At 42.0% G+C, this 19,518-nt stretch overlaps 1 protein-coding gene across 1 annotated transcript in view; it reads left to right on the top strand.

Moving 5' to 3' along the window:
• The first annotated feature begins 1,770 nt into the window (after nt 1–1,770).
• The window catches only part of KCNK2 (potassium two pore domain channel subfamily K member 2), a 76,873-nt gene continuing 59,125 nt past the window's right edge, over nt 1,771–19,518 (top strand). The window contains exons 1-3 of the mRNA XM_050973058.1: nt 1,771–1,847; nt 3,574–3,884; nt 17,330–17,447. Of these exons, the coding sequence (XP_050829015.1) occupies nt 1,847; nt 3,574–3,884; nt 17,330–17,447 (430 nt within the window). The 5' untranslated portion in view covers nt 1,771–1,846. The remainder of the gene's footprint in view (nt 1,848–3,573; nt 3,885–17,329; nt 17,448–19,518) is intronic.

Raw genomic sequence — 19,518 nt, 5'->3', positions numbered from 1 at the left:
CAGTCAGAAGCAGACATTTCTCTTGTGTTTGAGTATTGGGTCTGTGTTGATGAAGCCAACCCTGTGACCAAAGATCTGCTTGCAGGGGGTTGTTGGACTGGGCCCAGAGGCTCTCCTTACTCGACAAGGGCTGTGCTGGTTCCCAGGGATGGGCAGCAATGAGCTACAGCTCTCTCTGAAATAGCAGGGGCAGCTTCCTGCCCTGTGCTGCATCTTCTGGAGACATGTGGACACGCAGGGCGAGAGTGGTGTGATTGATGTTGCTGAAATTGGAGGCCTAAGGAACTCAATATTACACTCATTTGTATTATGTCACATTGATATGGAGAAGCGTTAAAATAAGTGACTTCTCAAGTGTTTGCTGATGGTGCTGCTGATTTAAGTGGGATTATAGCCCATTAAACACCCGATGTATGACTGTCTTTGGCCATTTTACAGATACAGCCTCTGGCTTTAAATGCTTGAGACTTATACCCATTTGTTACAGTGAGTAATTTTTTAGACTTTTTAGAGAGGGTCTGTGGGGGCAGTTTTTGGTTTCTCTTGGTAAATCCTCTTCTAGGATTTGTCTTCATGCTCTTCACCTCAGTGTGAACAACTGACCCATGGATAGTGTCAGAGGTGACAGATGACTGGGAAATAGGGGAGCTAGCCGACGGCAAAGATAGCAAGGATAATTTCAGGCTTTTTAGTGGCAGAAAGCGCAGTTGAAGCAGCATTTCTGATGTATCTATCAGACAGAAATGGAAGAAGGCGGTGCGCAGGCGGCGCGTGCGATAGGAGAGCAGCTACCATCCCTGACTCCCAGATCCCACCTAGTTAACTCCTTGCAGCAGCACACCAGATCTGCCCAGCACCGGGTTAAAATCAGAGCGATCCGGGAAGGACGGAACCGCCTGGCCCTTCAGCCCCGCGCCGTTCTCCGGCGAGGGCCGAGGTGTCCCCGCTTGTACCCCCTCTCCTGCTAATTGGGTGACATTTCGGACAGTTCAAAAGTTCACGGGGAGGCTCTGGCGAGGCGACCGGTTTGTGGGGCCGGAGCGGGGACCGCCGGCAGGTCCAGCCTCGCCGGCGGGGTTGGCCGGTGCCTTCTCCTCCTCCCTCTCTCCCTCCTCTCTCCTCGCTTGTTTCCAGGCGAGACCTTGCTCTCCGCAGGTACCGCTCTGCCTCCCCCCCGGCTCTCCTTCCATCTTCCCCCCGGGCGCCCCTGCAGCTTCTGCCGGCCGCCCAGCCGGGCAGGCTGCGCGGAGGGGCGCGGAGCCCCGGCGGGCCGGGAGCGGCGAGGAGCGGCTGCCCCCCCGCCGGCGGGGGGCGCGGAAGGGGGCGCGGAAGGGCGGGGGGGGCGAGCAGCGGTGCGGCTGCTCGCCGCCCCACAAAAGGCACCGCCGGGCTCGGGCTGCTCCGCACGCCCGGCGCACCGGAGCGCGCACGGACACGCATACACACACACACACACACACACACACACACACACACACACACACACAGAGAGAGACACACAGACACACGGGCACTCGGGCACACACGGACACACTCGCACGCACTCGCACACACGGAGCGCCGCGATGTGCGATGCGCGATGCGCGACGTGAGGCACCTCGCACGCCGCGGGGCCGGGGAGAGCCGGCGGGATCCGTGTTGCCAGCCCGCCCGCCCCTGCCGCTCCCTCTCCTCCAGACCCATCCATCAGTCTCTTCCTATCGGTCTGCTCCTGCCTTTCTTTTCTTTTCCTTTTTTTTTTTTTTTAATTTTTTTTTTTTTTAATTTGCTCTAACTGTATCTATCCAAGCATAGAAAAAATGCCTGCCCGTGAAGCGAGGAGAGGGCACCGGGTCGGTAAATAAGAAGTGAGTACGAGCACAATGGCGTGCCTCCCCGCTCCCAGCCCTGCGGATGCTGCATGCGCCCCTGCTTCCCCCGCACCGGTCACCGGGATGCTCCTCGCGTTGGCCCGGGGCTCCTTTGTACCTTGCCTGGCTCCTTTCCCCTCCCTTCCCGGACCCGCTCTCGCCGCGCCCCGGCTCCGCCGCCGGCCGCCTCGCCCCCGCGCCGCTCCCCGCGGCGGAGCATCCCAGCTGGCCGCCGCTTCCCGGGGGCTACCGGGGCTGCACCCCGCGGGGGCGGCGGCGTCCCCCGGCGCATTGCACCGGCCGCGGGGAGGGGGCTGCGGGGCCGGCGGCGGAGCGGCGGTGCCCGGTGCCCGCTCCTTTGTTCGCCGCTGGCGGCCGCGGCGGGTCGGCGCTGCTCCGGGCGGGCTCGGCGGCCCCGGCCGCGCTGAGAGCGCTCCCCGGCACCGGCCCTGGGGGATCGGGAGGGCTCGGGGGCTGCCGCAGGAGAGAAGGCGGAGGCGGGAAAGGGGCTCCCCCGGCAAGGTGCGGGACGGGGGGGCCGTGCCCCAGCCGCCGGTGCCCGTGGGGCGGGGGCCGGAGCTGTGGGAGGCGTGACCGCGGCGCGCGTGGAGCGCCCGGCGCCCACCCCGCGGGCTGCCAGGGGTGCCCCGGGTCCCCGCCCGGCCCAGCCCGGGGTTGCCACTCTGTCCCCGACCCCTTCTCCCGGAGCAGCGGTGTGTGCCGGAGCCCGGCGTGTTCCCAGGCGGTGACTCTGCCAAGTACCACCGCCTTCCCTGCAGGGACGCATCCCATGTCCGCTGTCCTGTGGGAGACTTTCCTCTAGATTTAGATCTGAGCTTTTCCCACCAGCGGCTGGAAGAGCTGTCTTGGCCATTTAAAACGTACTGGTTATTCAAAACAATTTAAATATAGCTTGTGTGGTTACTGCCGTGACCATCTTCCTGCAGGAGACCTTTATCTGGACTTGATGTGGAGGATTTTTTTTAGTGCCCATGTAGTTACTGGTAGTCACATGAGTTATCCAAGTACTTGATTAACACACTCAGCCACCCTTTTCCTAACCCGATGGGGTTTTTGTAGCTGTAAATAGAAGTACCTGCTGTAACAAATGCACGACTCTTCCAGTAAGCACACATGTGTTGTGCTACTCTTTTCTGAAAGGTGTAATCAATAAACAATCAGCCCGTTAAGACCAGTATGATGAGCAATGTCTTATGTCTGGAGAGTTTAGAAATGATCACACAGCTGTTCTCTGGGAGCATTTGTTGGACCATAGGACAAAATAGCTGAAAGAGACGCGGTTTTGTATTTTCCTGATACTTCTGTAATGCTGAGGTAGAGCACAGCTGGAAGGCTGCTTAGCAGTGCTTGAGAGAACAGCAGACATAAAAAATCTCTGCAGCAAAATACTACCTTAGAGTAATTTAATGAAATGCAAGGATGTAGGGGAAGTATGCTTTTGGAAATGATTCAATATCATATGGGGACAGACATAGAAAATGTTGCAAATGTGCTTATACATGTAAGATGGACACTACTACTCAGAGCAACAGATCTGAGTAAGATCTGAGTTGTAAGGTGTTATGGGATTAAGAGAAAGAAGAAGCAGTTTAAGAATTCCATTTAGAAGCAGCAGAATTTGTGTAGTCTCTTGGCAAGAAGTTGAGTTAGTGAAATCAGAGTGGCACTGTAAACATTAACTTTCTTTCTCTATTTTTGCCAGTGGCGGCACCTGACTTGCTGGATCCCAAATCGGCCACTCAGAACTCCAAACCAAGATTATCATTTTCCACCAAGCCTACCGTGCTCACTTCACGGGAGGAAAACGATTCAGCCATTAATGTTATGAAATGGAAGACAGTCTCAACAATTTTTCTGGTGGTAGTCGTGTATTTAATAATTGGAGCAACAGTATTTAAAGCCCTGGAGCAGCCTCATGAGACCTCCCAGAGAACCACCATTGTGATTCAGAAGCAGACGTTTGTATCTCAGCATTCCTGTGTGAATGCAACAGAGCTTGATGAACTGATTCAGGTAATCCATACCAAACCCCTCATCACCTTGCCTTAGAGGAACAAATTATACATGGCAGTACTGCAGTGATAAGGGGCAAAACCTTTATAGTCAGAGCTCTGTATTGGCCAAGCGATGTAACAAGTGTTAAGACCAGAAGCTGAGCATTTGCATTTTCATGCAAAGCGTCATGGTTGAAAAGCTATTGCTATTTTTAGGTCTAGTATGCTTGGTAGTGGGCCTTTCACTGAAGCCTCCCATTATGCTAATTAAATGATTATTCATCAGCAATATATATAATTAATAGTTCACAAAGGAATTGGTATATTGATTGTGCTTTGCAAGTTCTGTCAATATTTGAAGTGCCTAATTCTGAGGAAGAAGCTACGCCATCCATTGCCTTAAAGGACTCCTAATTTACTGTGATTTTATCAAGCTAGCATTCCTTCCAGCTGTATGTTTCTTTATATTGATTTCGTTTTAAATACAGGAAAGCACCATGGACTTCCTACTTTGATCTTAAATCTCAATTTTCTCTGCTTCTTAAAGGCACATCCACAAACGATGTACATTGGTGTGTTCCTATTAACATGACTTTACCCTTGCAGGTCACCTGCCTCAGAACCATGGGAGATACTTATTTGCAGTAGCACAGATCTAGATCTGGAGCCTCATAAATCCCCTTCCAACTTAACTACTGTGTTCTTATGAATATCCAGTGGCACTGGAGGGAATTGCAGGGAGCTGCCAAATCACATTGGTTCTGGGCATGGGACAATGAAATGGGAGACTCAAGTGAACAGTCAAGGGTTGGCAAGGATTGACTCCTTTCTCTGAAGTGGCCATGGGGCTATCTGGGTCTACAGAGCCCAAGATGGGGCAGGGAGAGCAGGAGAAGGTGTTGGGCACCCAGACTATGGCGAGCAGGAGCTCTGGAGCGTGTCAGATGCATGGGCAGAAAAAAATTCTGGAAGTGCTTTTTGTCAGCAGGTATGGCTGGGAGTTTAGAAGCTGATTTTACCTCTCTAGACCAATCTGCCTTGAGCATCAGCATGGACTTGTTTTCTTTTTTCAGTTTTAAATATAGAGTTCTGATGTGCTGAGTTATTTTTATGGTACACTACTTCTGAATTTTAAAGGTAAGCTGGGAAAATGTCTTGTATTTTGTGGTTTCTCCCCTACCTTGTTGCTAAAACATATTCCAAGACTGCTACCCTTAAAATGCCTGTCAGACAGTTCCTCTCTCAACGAGTCCAGCCAGGCATGCCTGAGGAGATGCTGCTGATAGTGATTTAGATGCTGTGTAATAACTGTGTTCCAGTGGTTTGACCAGCAGAATGTGAGACAATCTTTCAGAGAAATACACAAGCACATTCTGATGAAAAATAACTCTTGTAGCTACTATAAATATCCTCCTATGAAATTTTTAGGTCAGATACTGTACTTGTGAAGATAAAAAAAGAAATTTTGAAGCAATATTATCTTACATCATCTGCGAGATGGACCTTAAGGCAAAACTGTTGAAGTTTGCTCTGGAGTACTTAGATATTTTAGCATTTATGATTCTCTGCCCAGAAGCACAGATTGATAATAAAAAACCACTTCATCAGCATTCAATGCCCATTTGTTGTTCTGTGTAAAATAAATGAGTTTCAGTACAACCATCAGAGAACAGATAACCATATCAGCATTAGCTTCCATCTCCACTAATGATCTTGCCACAACCAGAAAAACACAGGCATGTGAAGCATGGGGAGGTGACACAGCCTCCCACGGCACATGGATGAGAGAGAATTGTGGAAAGAGTTTGCTCTGCTTGCTATTGGGGTAAATGGAAAACTTAATTTGCCCTTGATCCCATCTGCTTCTCTGTAAAGAGCACCAAGAGGTGGAGGTAGGAATGGGATGTTCCAATCCTTTCACAGGAGCAGAGCTGGGGCACAGGGACCCTGCTTGGGTGCCTTGCTTTATGCAGAGTGTTAGTCAATGACATCAAGTCAGTGACATTAAAGGTTGGGAAATTCTGCTTTCCCAAAGTAAAATGGAAAAGCAATGGTAAAAAAGTCTCAAAATAATTTTTCCAGGTCTAGGCTACTATCTTACTCACTGGCATTATATATCTTCCCTTGTTGCCACTTTGCCACAAAAACTAAGTTAGTGAAATACATTTTGTCTCCCTGGGATTATGTCTGACTGCTATTACAATATAATGCAGTGTTTCTTCAGTTTTTGTTGAATTTCTGCATGAATAAAAATAAATAGTGTGTGCAAGGAAAAAGTAAATGTTATTTAAGAATTCACTGAAAGCTATAAAACTGAAAATTAATATGTACTAGAGTAGAGGGGAGCTGGAATAATTAGTTTGTGTGAAGAAAATTACAGAGCTTACATACTCATGTCTTCTTTAATCAAGTATTTACCTTGAGTCAAACTATAATGAAATTCATTGCAACTTTTCTTTTTGAACTTTGTGTTCTGGGAATCCAGATACTGTTTTGGCTCTTTCATGCTAGTCATGGCTGAAGGTGCTTGTCATACCAAGCTTTTTCAGTCTTCACAAACTTCTGCTCTGTAGTTTAATCCTTACTCTGAAGCAGGCTTGGCTACCCCAAGGCTGTCCACAGGCAGTTCAATATGTGGTAGTTTATTCAGGTGAGCACATCAGAGAGACTAGTTGGAGAGTACAAATTCAGCTCAAAAAAATAGAAGCACAAGTGCAATGACAGTCCAGTTTCCAGCACCCAGGAACCATGGAGTTTCCAGCACCTTGGCTAAAATATTCCTTTTGTCACAAAACTGTTTAAAACATTGTTGTGTGTTTCTGTATATACATACAGGATAGGGATTTTTCCCTTCCTGTTTTCTCAATCCTTATTTTATCTCACCAATCCCCAGAACCTGTCCTGGTACAACAATATATACTGTTGCCAACTCTTCAGGAGGCACAAGTTTATTCCCTGGGTTTTGAATTCCTGAAACTTTGTATTGTCACATTGATTGTGTGGCCCCTCTGGGTGTACTAGGTGAGAATTATACTTTTACAGACATCATGTATTTTATATAGATATAAAATATGGGGCAACAGAGAGCTGCTATGCAGCCTAGAAAACGTGCAAAGGTAATGGAATAGAGTGCTATGAGGATGGCAGCGAGGTAAATTCAGCTGCCTCAGAAAAAGGACCTGTATTTTCCTCATAACTTTTCAGCCCTGTCCAGTCCAGCAGCATTATTCCTGTGCTGACAAAAAAAAAAAAAAAAAAAAAAAAAAAAAAGGCATGGTCTTTATGACTTCTGTCTCAGACTTCCATGGTCCAGTATTGCAAATCTTTCACAGAATATACCTGAAATGAGCAACAGCAATGCATGACCTTGAGAGGTATCTCCAGGTACATAATTTGAGATTTTGTGAGCACTTCCATTTAGTAGCATATTAAAAATGTGCACAAGTCATGCAGAGCCTGTCTGTACACCCAAGAGACCAGTTTTTCCAGGCAATTCCAACTCCTTTTGCTGTAGCCTGAAGCCAGCATTAACAAGAGCATTAAGTGGATCACTGGATGCTGTCCCCAGTGGTGCTGAGGTGGGCAGTGCACAGCACTCAGTGGTGGTATATCTAAATTTACAACTAGGAAAATAGCCCAGGAGGGAGGCTTGTAAAAGTACAAACACTACCTGGGTGAGTAATGAGAATACAACAGAGCAGCAAGCTGTGCATGGTCTGATGCTAAACTTCACTTTTAAAAACTTTCAGTTGGAAGGTCTTGCAAGGATCTAATTTGGTAACAGATGAGAGAACATTTGTTTGGTAAGGGTTATTTATCTGGGATATCTAATACATTATAAAGCTGCAAAAAGGAATCTGGCCAGGTTCTTTCCTACTTTTTCTTCTTTTGGATTAGAGCTCTCTACAATTCATCATGAGTGGTGGTTTGGTTTCTCTGTCTGTGCCTGCTCTCAACTTGGCCCTGCCATGCAATGCAAAGTGACTGTCAGGTGACAGAAGAAAAGAGTAAATGTAGTTCAGACTGTGTGGATTTAATCAATGTGTGACAAAGTATATAAACCTGATCTTTATTTACACTAAAGATTTTTGTGTCTTGTGTCCAACAATTTTTCTCTCTCCACTGAGCTTTTTGTTGGTAGAAGCTGATAGAAACCTGGGAGTACTCCAGCTATACAGACAAATAACAATAAGCATTAAAGAATGAAATAATTCTCTAACTGGAGCTCTTGTATCTAATTATTTTGATCTAATTCTAATTTTCTTTTAGTTTATTGACTGTTTCTTATAGCAAGCTTGCCACTAGGCATTTAAAATGTTAGAGACCTCCTCCAAACTCGGATGCACAAAATGTAATGCCAATAACTTTGAAAAAATTCCTGCTATATCTATGCACCTGTGAATGGTGACAAATGGTAAAGTCACCTGAAGTTACACTGCTGATGTTCTGGTGGCACTCATGTCCTCATGCAGTGCTGTGCAGCCACGAGACACTTGTGTCTTCCTTCATGGCATCTCCTGGGGTTGTCTCTGGGAACAGGTGAGCCTAACTGAATTTGGGATTCAGCAATGTCACAAAATTGTCATTACTGTCATTTCATACACATCATTCCCTCTAGAGGATCCCAAAGATCCTATGGAGGAAATAAGGTGCATGAAAAAACAGTCAATTTGCTTTCTCCTTGCTCAGAACTCATATTGTTCCTAGGACGTAGGGATGTGGCCAATATTTTGTGTTGTGGGATGTCTTGGCAATTAGAAACAACTGTTTGTCCCCCTGCCAAAGAAAAAAACATTAGGAAAAAAGAGGAGAACAACTTCTTATGTAAATACCACCTAATTATATATTGCTCAGTAGTTATGTGTTCACATTGACCTTTTTAAACCAAAATGGAAAAAAAATTCCTTTTAATATCCAAGCAAGTTGCTTAATGCATTATTTTTGCATACAAAAAAGAGAAATAAGAAAAATTTTAGTTCTATTATTTTAAATATCTAGAATGTCTCAGCAAGCTGGTGTGAATTATTATAATTATTTTAGCGAGTTAATTATGAAAATTAATAGAGTGCTTTCAAGTAAAGGTACAATGGAACATAAGTTAATAATAGAACATTGGTAATTTCCTTTAGCAGAAAGATCCTTCAAATATATTTATTCTGAAACCCTAACAAGTGGGAAAAAATAGTCTTACACTAAAAAGCACAACCTTTTTGCGTGTTCCAAGTGCTATGTGTGGTAATTCTTGCTTTATAAAACCTTCATTTTGAAATCTGAACAAGTTTGCAGGGTGCTGCACCAAGCTGTCTCAGCAGTAATACTTTTGTAGGGTTTTAAATCCAGCCCCTTTCAGAGCATGTGGCTTCTTCTGAAAACAGAATGCCCACAAAAATGTGCTTGCATTTAAAACAAACAAACCAAAAGAGTTAATGAGCCACCAGGATCAGCTGAACTGACCTGATCAGGTTCTGTGCAGGCTTGTGGCTAACATGGGGAGAGCAGCTCTCCGTGCAGGGATCCAGACTTCTGTGCCATTCCTCTTTTCATCTCACATTTGTGTCAGCTGCATTGCCCCTTTTCTTTCCATTCATCTCTTAGATTATGAATGAGACCAAGATGGGGATTATTTTTTACTCTCCCTTGAGGACAAATGCTTTTTTTTCCTCTTTATCTCTCTCTCGAGGGAAGCCTGACATAATTATGAATGACATGGGAGCAATGTTTCTTTTTTCAAACCGGCATCACCAGAAAGTCATCATGGCTTCTTCTGTGATTAATTTCTTGTAAAAATATTTTCCTTTAAAATATGCATTTGCTGTGGTTCCATTTTTGTCGTTGAAGGTAGGTAACTACATTAAGTTGCACCTCCACCAGTAACTGATTTGGCTCTTTCACAGGCTTTTTTACAATTTGAATTGTAACCACAAGAAAATATATTTGCCTGAAAAAAATAGTTTTTCAGGTATATATTTAATTTCAATCAGATAAGCTCTTTGAGCCCTGATTATGTAGAAAACTGTTAAAATAAAGAAGTGTAAATCCTTTCTCTCCAAGAGATTATAAGATATTTAAGTATGCTGTGTAATTTTTTAATATAGGGAAACACAGAGATGCAAAGATCTCATTTTCAGACAAATACTACATTTATTTAGACATGATTAAAACTTATTAACTAAACCTATTAGGCTTGAAACAAATTTTATTAATTCTTTGAATCACAGCATTTGTAGATGTTTCCAGTCCTGTGAGCTGTAGCTTCCAGCTACTCTAAGCAGAAACTTTTTGAGATAATTTGAACGTACCAGTTTAAACCCTAAATATTCTTAGTCTCTCTTTTTGTAATTCCTTCCAGCTCTCCAAAAGAAAACAGAAACTGTCCCATGTCATGATCCTAACCTGGAAGCAGCATTTATAAATGCTTTGTAAAACTTAAAGCCTTAAAAAGACTGATAGACCAGCATAGAAGAAATTGAGGCTGCATTCTATTTTATTTATTTATCTGAGGATCCAAAGCAAGATTGCATCATTTTTTTTTAACGTGCCATCTGCATTTCAGTTATGAAGCTTATGACAAATTGCAAATATCAGTAGCAGAGCTGCCTGTTGATGTTTTCAAAGCAATGAAAGAAGGAATGAAGGACTTCCAAAGCAGTTAAAACATGGGGTACAGGAGCTGTAGTTTGAGTTGTTGGCCTGTGCATGCGTCTGTCCTTGGTACAATGTCTGCCCATCAGAGCAGTTGGGCTTTCTGTACTCTTCGCTCTAAGTGTCCTGGCAGTCCTAACTTGTACAGTAACATCCTGTGTCTCTTTTTCTCTTGCTGTGTCTGTCTCTTTTCTGCTTCACTCTGTCAGAAATAAATGTTCAAATGCATTTTGAACCCCTCCCCCCACCCACCCAGTTCTACCTGAATCTCCAGATCAGAGAAATATTTATTAAAGATTTCTGTGAAAGACCTTTGACCACACCCTTAGCCAGACCTGTACTTCACACAGACACCCACCTGCTGTGGTTGGATGTGCATGGGTTGCAGCAGCCCCTGGACTGTGTGCACTCCTTGCTTAGGCTCCTGATGTTCTCTCTCAGAACAGCAGGTTCTGTACTCAGCTCCTGCAAGGATTTTTTTTTTTTGCCAAACTTTCTCTTACCTGGGAGCATTTTCTCCAGGGACAGGACAGGTCCCTAAGCCAAAAGGATATTTCAAAGTTTTTTAGGCAGTTTTTATCTTTCACAAGCATCATTTTGGGGGAGGATTACAAATAAATTCCAACTGCTCTTGTCCCTTTTTTGTTCAAACTTTTATTGCTGCTTCCGGTGCTGAGACCCGTAAAGATTACATTTCCTTCAGATGAACTGTTTTATGGACCTAGAACTTAGCTTAGCCTGATTGCATCTGAATGCCAGCTTTTGTCTTAGAAAGGGTGGCAGATATGACTCATTAGTAAGTCAGTTCTGCAGAACAGCTGTTTGCATAATTCTTCCAGTCTGTAATCTCAAGGAGCAAAGAAAAGCCTTCTTCCCTGAATGTGCGTGTGTATATACATGCATATATGTGTGTATGTACACACAGAGAATTTGTACACACAGAAACCCATGGGGTTTGTAATGCATATTTAGAAAGAGAAATGTTCTTCAATTTGTTTCTGCATGTTTTAGTTTAAGTAGCTGTGAAAGAGAGTGCAAAGAATCCTTCAGTTCTTCAGTATGTGGGGTACGAATCTCCAGTGTAGAACACACTCGTATGTTATACTAACTAAAAAGAAAAGCAAGGAGTCACAGAATTATAATACAAATAATATTGCAATCTCTTTCAACATCAAGGCCCAAAACCATGTGTTTTGAGGCTGAAGAGTTGTTTGTTAAGTGTTAAAAGCATCCTGGTGTGCCTTTGAACTGAGAACTAGGATTTCCACTCCTTGTAAACCAAAGCTGAAATAAAAACACTGGACTTGTGCAGTAGCTGGGCCATATGAGGTGTAAAGGGAGAGTGCCCTTGTCAAATGGCAGTAGAACTATAGCAGTGAAGGAAGAAATCCAGGCTGAGAAATGGTTTTCAGAAACTTTGAGGCACATCTGACTTTTTGACACCGCTTGTCAAGTGCCTGCCAGGAAGCACAAGCTAACTCCTGACAAGCTGGGTAACGAAAGAAAGCACACTCTGGATCTTATCAGAAGCATAATTTGAGGTGATTCTATTTTAATCTTTCAGTAGGAGAGCTGAGAGTAATGAACTGTTGTGTTACATCATTTCATAGAAGTGAAGTGACTGGAAGATGGTTCAAAAACATGTATTCAGAGCCTGGTGTGGAACAAGGAGATGAGCACTGGAGTGTCTGGTTTGACACATACTTATTTCTGCTTGATTTCCATGTGAGACAACAGTTGACTACCAGAGGCCAGCCTTCATACTTTATAAACTCTCCTCATTTTCCTGTGTCTCTGCATCCCCTTACTGGATGTAGCTCTCTGGCCAGCAGCCTGCCTTTTCTCAGTCAATGCCATTGACTCCTTGCAGGGTCAGAGCACCAGGATGAAATCCCTGCCCTACAATTGTCTTCTGTTCTCAGAAAATGACTGTGCTGTTCAAAGGACTGTTTTATCTCTTGTTTTGACAGGAGAAAAGTCACAGTATTCTATGTCTTAATCTGCAAAGTTAAGTTCAGCATGGCCTCTACAGAGAGATGCCTGCATAACCACAGGAATAGGACAAAACTGCACAATGTATTTATTAGAAAGTGTTTCTAAATTATATAGGAAATGAAATACTGACATTCAATTAAAATGTGATTTGTGTTCTCAAGCTCCTTTTCCCAGTGTTCTGATTTCAAAAAATGTGTGCAGTGAAAGCAATGCTTATGTGCTTTTGGAGTTCTGGTCATGCCTGGCCTGTCCACTCTGGGCTCAATCATCTCTGCCTCTTTTCTCTGATACTCTGCTAAAGCTTGTTCCCAAATGTGCCTGCAAAGCCAGCTAGTTGGGATGTGTAGGTGTAGTGCAAGTGAGGACTTGATCTCAGACACACTTCATACCTGTCCTAAGATACAGTACAGAGGCAGCCTAAGAATTCACTTAACTCAGAAAATGGGAATTTTCTAAAATTTTAAAATGTGTCAAAATTTTATCTCAATTCTCTTCACTACCAAAAAAGAGGCCTGATTTTTTTTCACCTTTATAAAGATAATTAAAGAAAAAAACCATATTACTGTAAGTATAACTTATATACTATCATTTTAAAAATCATTGTTCATGGAGGCCTTGATTGGGTGCCATGTGCTGGGTGACCCACCCTCTGCTCAGTCCTCTGTCACCTCATATGAAACAAGCACTAGGCAAAGACTCTGGACCAGGTAAGGCAAGTGAAATAGTTAGAATTTAATCTGTCCACATCCCTGTTCTAATGCTGACCAATTCTGTAGTGTTGAAACAACACTGATTTTTAAAACTATTTATTTTGTATATGGAATAAAATAGTAGAAAAATTCCCACTGAGGAGGTCAGTTAACTTTAATAATGGAAAATAATTTTTATAAGTCAAGAAGTTCCCATGTTAAAATCACACAAAGTGTCTAAAGGCTGCAGCATGTGATGACTGTACAAATAATAGAGTTTCCATGATTCTGCTTTTAGATTCAAAATGCACAGAGTTACTCTCACTACCATTTCAGTTAGGATAAACCAAAGGTCTCAGGTGACAGCAAGAACTTAGGGATGGAGGGAAGGAGGGAAGGAGGGAAGGAAGGAAGGAAGGAAGGAAGGAAGGAAGGAAGGAAGAGGAAGGAAGGAAGGAAGGAAGGAAGGAAGGAAGGAAGGAAGGAAGGAAGGAAGGACAGGAAGGAAGGCAAGGAAGGAAGGAGGAAGGAAGGTGAAGGAAGGAAGGAAGGAAGGAAGGAAGGAAGGAAGGAAGGAAGGAAGGCAAACTCATGACAAATGAAGTTTGCAGTAGTAGTAAGGCATAAATCAAAAAATAGGCTGAAAGCCATGAATTAAGGTGGCAGACAGCTCTGACAGCAAATAAAAAGCCTTTTATTTGAAGGCTAAGGCTGAGATCCTGCCCCTTAGTGAAGTTAGTGGAGCCCAGGTTTTCATTCAGGGCTAGAGAAGTGTTACTATCCAATCCTCAGGGTAAGTTTGTGTGGTGGACATGTCATGAAAATGCTACCCTAAAATTATTACCCTGAAATGTACAAGTGTTAGAAGTTATATATATTATTTTCTTCTTAAATCTTCTTGGGAAAAGATGATGATCTTCTTATGATTGCTGACCAGACTAAGAAGAAAAGTCATCCTCTGATCTGAAGAACTTTAAATGCAGCCATCCTTCCTGAAAAATCTGCAGGCAATGAATGTTGCCTGCAGACTTTATGAGACAGTAGTGTTAACCACAGCAGACCAGCAACCTTACCCACCTGTCACCCCTGTTAGTCAGGAAGACTCTCACAGATGACCCTGAAGGAATGAAATGCAGCAGCTTTGTTGTTATCTAGTCTGGCTTCTCCCAAACACGGTCACAGCCCAGAAGAAAGCATAACACTGTGTGCTTGGAAACAACAGCCCAGTGATGAAAAAGGCATCATCTGGCCCTTTATGAACAAAACTATGCTGAAAACAATCAACAAATTTACAGATGTGAATCAGTAAATGTACAAAGAAAGTCAATGAGAAATACTGGCAGTAAAAAAAAAAAACTTATTTAAAAAACATATTTTCTTCTTAAATTATATGTGATGTACAACAGATTTGTTTAAATAGTTGAATATATTATTTAATAAGAAAGAGTTTTCAGTTTGGAAAGAAAAAGGAAGCTGAGTGGTCTGTAAGATCATTAATTTCTCGAAGGAGACAAATCAGAAATTGCTATTCAAGGGTTCCTCATAACATAAGAAATTAAAAAATTACTTTGAAGTACATACAACCTCTCAAAAGGGAAATATGCTTTAAATGATCCACAAGTAATTTGAAGATCTTACTGCCTCAGAACGACTTGGCTCCCAAAAAACAAGTGAGCTCCAAAAGTAATTAGATAAATAAGTGGCAAAGCAATTCACCCAAGCCTATCTGAACACCACGATGCAGATGCAGCCTCCTACTCAGAAAGTCCCTAAAAGTGTGCACAGTCAGAACTTAGGAGGCTGTACAAAAAGGAAGCATCTCTGAAAGCAGCTCTGATTATTTTTCTGATTAGCAGTTGGATAAAATCAGAGACATAATAATAGCAGCTAATTGTCTTTTGTACCATCTGTTGTGCCTTGGGCAGTTTTGGGTTAAGATGTATTTTTTTTTTCCAGGAAAAATGTAGGTGTGGTAGATGAAGTCAGGAAATGCATAGCTGTAGTGGGTCCTTGAGCAGTTTAGATTGGAGCACCTTTCATATAAAAGGCCTTGAGGTACAGATGGCTTTAAAAACCTGCAGTGATGGTAAAAGCTCTGAATTTTACAAATCCAATTTACATCTGGATTTGTATAAAACTCGGTCTTGCTGGACTGTCTGAAGAGGTGCATTGCTCTGGGAGTGCCTTCATCCAGTACAAGAAACTGTAAGAAAACAAGAATGGTTCCAAAAAATGACCTTGACCCAGAGCTGTATCACAGAATGTCCTCCCTGGAGAGTGTGCTGCCATGTGCAGGTACCAGGGCTTGTGGTGGCACTTCTTGGTCCCCTGAAATGTAGCAGCACTCAGGCTGTACTCAGTGAGCCCTGTGGAACACAGCACGCTTCCTTGTAAATCAAAGGATTATCTGTGCTGTGTAAATTATGAAATCAATTCAGCTGATGATTTTCACATGCCTCTCAGTCTGGTGTGTCCCTTCCTACACAGGTGGAAACACCTGTCAGTATCAGTGCTGCTGTGTTTGCTCCTGCCAAGCTGGACATCATATACTAATGCAGAAGATTTATCCTTCCAACACAAAGGAGAATTAAACTCTCATCCCCCTCACTTTCCCTAACCTTTTTCCTTCCTCAGTATGATTGAAAATTCCACTTCTTTGATGTCTGTCTCTCTGTTAGAAAAAAAAAAAAAGTTTAAAGTTTGTGTAGAGATACCCCAGCTGGTTTTCTGTTGACAGCCCTGGATGGTGGAAATGGTTTAGGTTTGGCAGGAAGATCCCTGTGGCTGCAGAGGTGCACCAGGGGACTTCAGAATGGTTACTTTTGTGCATCTGAGCTTTGAAAAGGCAAACTGGAAGTGTTGGATTTAAGCTGGATTTCATGTTGGATTTAAGTCCCATAATAAGAAAATATATGTCCTAGTTAATCCCACATTGTTACTTCATAATCTCTGCCCAGGTCAAGTGACTTCTGTGGTGACTGTTTAGTAACAGAAACGTTTTAATTTCCAAATAATCGATGTGATTTGGAATTGAAAAAATTCTTACTACTGTTCAACACTGCTCCTCTGCAACAGACTGCCTAAAGGGAAGATGGCTCTGCTCTGTCCTATCACTGAATATATTTATGTACCTAATTATTGTTGTACATCTTGCCAAGCAGGAGCTACTAGTCAGTTGAAATGCTCATTTTCTCTTTGAGATATTCCTTCACTGGTTTTTATTTTGTTAGACGCCAATTATGACAAGTACCATACTTAGAAATAAATCCTGTTTTAAAGTTTGAGAATTAAATGAAAACTTATATTTTTTAAAAATATTTATCACAAGTTTAAAAATACTTTTTCTTTAACTCAAGTACCAGTATATATCTGCAACTATGATATAACAAAACAGTAATATGTTTTGTAATAAGAATTCACAGTAGTTGATACAGCTGAAAGAAGAAAAGTGTCCAATTTCTTGAGACCATGAAGATGTCACTAGTGGCAAGCTTGTTGGTTTTATTTGCTAGGACTGAATTTTCCAAGAACATTTCTGAAGTATATAGTTGTATAGAGATACCTGTTTGGTATTTGACTCAATTTTTGCTGCAATAGTGAAAGTTCTATAATTGTATGTGTAATTGCTTTAATTATTGAAATGTCTGTTTTATAAAAGTGTTTTCTTTCTTTGGAATTAATTTGATACAGAGCAATGCATGGGCATTTTTCCTTGATTTCTTAAAATGATTGTTTTTTAGAAGTCCATTTCCTTGCCTAACACAACACAGGAACATTGTGGGAAACTCTCATTATAAATTTTGTCTAATGCATGTTTTTCTTCACCAGATAGTTACAGCAGTAAAAATAATTGTGTTTGTCTTCTAACTAAGATAGTAATATCACAGATTTTATATTCTCCCCAATGGTCTGGACTTTACAGCTCTTCTGAATTGCCTGGGGTGGTTGCTTGGTTGCTGAAGAATAAATTGTAGCCTGACAGAGTGAAAAAGCTCAAGTAAAGCAACAGAGATCCTTTTCTGGTTTCAAATAAATGCATCAAATAAATGATTTAATCAATTTACTGTATTATATATATATATATATATATGAATACAATTGTTTCATGAATATTGACAAAATCTTTTTAAACTTGCAGCAAGTAGTGGCAGCAATAAATGCAGGAATCATACCTTTAGGAAACACATCTGCTCAGAACAGTCACTGGGACTTGGGAAGTTCCTTCTTCTTTGCTGGCACTGTTATTACCACCATAGGTAGGACCCAGCTTATTATCTTTTTATATTCAATGAGCTGAAACTCTTGATTTCCAGTGTGTGCATATATTTGTTAATGGTAAATCTTCCAAATCTTCTGTTTTAAGTAGAGAGTTATTTTCTAGCTGCAGGGGCAGAAATAATAGCTGTCTGTAAAGGAGCCCTAGCTGAGTGATTTTTCTGTAGAAAAAAAATGTTGCTCTACATTTCTCTCAAGTAACTGGAAGAGGTTGTGGAAATATTTTCTGGGGAAAATTTGGTCAACTGTACAGTCACAAGTGTTAAATAGGGCATGATTTAAAGCACATGTGCATTAAACCATGACTGAGATGTATGGAATTAAAAGCCTGTGTTCTCCCATTCGATATTGTTATTTTATCTAAATTCTGAAAGAGTCACTGTCCCTCTGAGCAGGTGCAAAAAGAAACAGTGTTTGGTATTTCAGTTTCTTCCCTTTGACCACAATATTGTACCATGGTATGGAGTTAAAACATTTAAAATTTTTATGTAGCTCATAGCTCACAAAAGGATATCCACAAAAATAGATTGAAACCCGGAGATGAAATCATGAGAAAAAAATTGAAAGTGATATATAAGGAATTGTAGCAATAACTATCACTACATGATATTTATATGCATATTGTGGTGGAAGAGGATGTTCTTTTCAAGTGTTGCCTGCACCTTTTTTCTTTCTTTATGTAGAAGTGCATAAATACATTTTTTTTGTGTGTGTTTGAGTATAAACATGTCTACATTTATTTGTATGAATATTGTGCCTAGGTGATGTTTTCCACATCTAGAGTAACTGAAACACAGGTTTAGTGAAACCAGAGAAATTCTTACCTCCTTGATTTGCAGCAAACTTGCTGATTTTATAGTAGCACCTCCTCATGGTGATAAAAACCCTCAAGTATTGAAAAATCTAATTTAAATTAAAGGTTATAACCAAAAAGAGCAAGAACTTTGAAAGGACAGATTTGTGATCAGTCTTATGTTATCCTCTTTGGGCAGCACTAAACGTAATGTTGTGAACATCCCTGGTCCTATAGAAAATGCAGAATAATTGTTTCACTTCCTAATAAAGACAAAAGTTAACATATGAAAAGTGTTCAAGGAATTTTAAGTTCAAAAATTATTTTAAAGCAGTGGAACATTTTGTCTCACTGTCTTTTTTTCTAAGTAAAACTAAGGCTTTTCTAAATCAAAATGTTTTCTGATTTAATTTTCTGACCTGATTCTACCAAGCCACATGTAAGTCCAGCTTAGGAGAGAGCAGAGATCTGCAAAGGTATCCAGGCCTGTGATCCTCTGTTCCCAAGAGGAAAGATAACCCAATAGGAAATACATTTGAAAATTAATATTTCAGATTGTTTCTGCAGACCAGGGTTGTCAGAAGCAGGTCAAACTGGGCAACATTAAATATTTGTTTCAAGTTTTATGATAGCAGCCTGAGAAAAAAATGGGGGAAAAAGGTCTTCCATAAAATATTTTGGCTTTGGAGTGGCTGGGTTTCTTTCATCATGGTCCCTTTCTGGTGAGAAGCTCCCAGCCAGTTGCACTTTTGAGCTTTCCTCTGGATCCAAGCTTATGTGGAAGCTGTAGTGTGTTGGCATTGTCTTATTGCTGTGAGCCACCTTTCCCATGGCTCTCAGGGCTTGTGGTGGGACAGAAGGTGGTGCTGGGGGGAAAAGCACTTGGAAAAGTGAATTACCTGGGAAAAGGGTGGTGAGCAGCACAGCTGGGTGTGCTTTCTCTTAATCTTTGGGTGATTAGGTGCCAGCAAGTGATTTTGTGTTGAGAGCAGTACCTTGGAGTGTATGAGTGTATATATGAGTGTATGCATACTCATGTGTATGTATATGAGTATGCATACAGGAGTATATGAGTAACTTTTTGAACATGAAGGCATTCCTTCCAGCTAGAGGGCATATAGTAATAATAACTTGATTTCTCAAGGGAGTCAAAATGTGGTTTAGGAGCATCTCCAGGGAGCTGCCATAGGTTTCAGACAAGCACTACAGATATTCTCTGTGGACAAAGACAGGACTGTGTAAATTCATAGAACAACTTT

The sequence above is a fragment of the Serinus canaria genome, chromosome 3 (assembly GCF_022539315.1).
Source record: "Serinus canaria isolate serCan28SL12 chromosome 3, serCan2020, whole genome shotgun sequence".
Taxonomy (NCBI): Eukaryota; Metazoa; Chordata; class Aves; order Passeriformes; family Fringillidae; genus Serinus; species Serinus canaria.
Note: the sequence above shows the minus strand (reverse complement) of the source record. Positions and strands in the feature narration are given on the sequence as shown.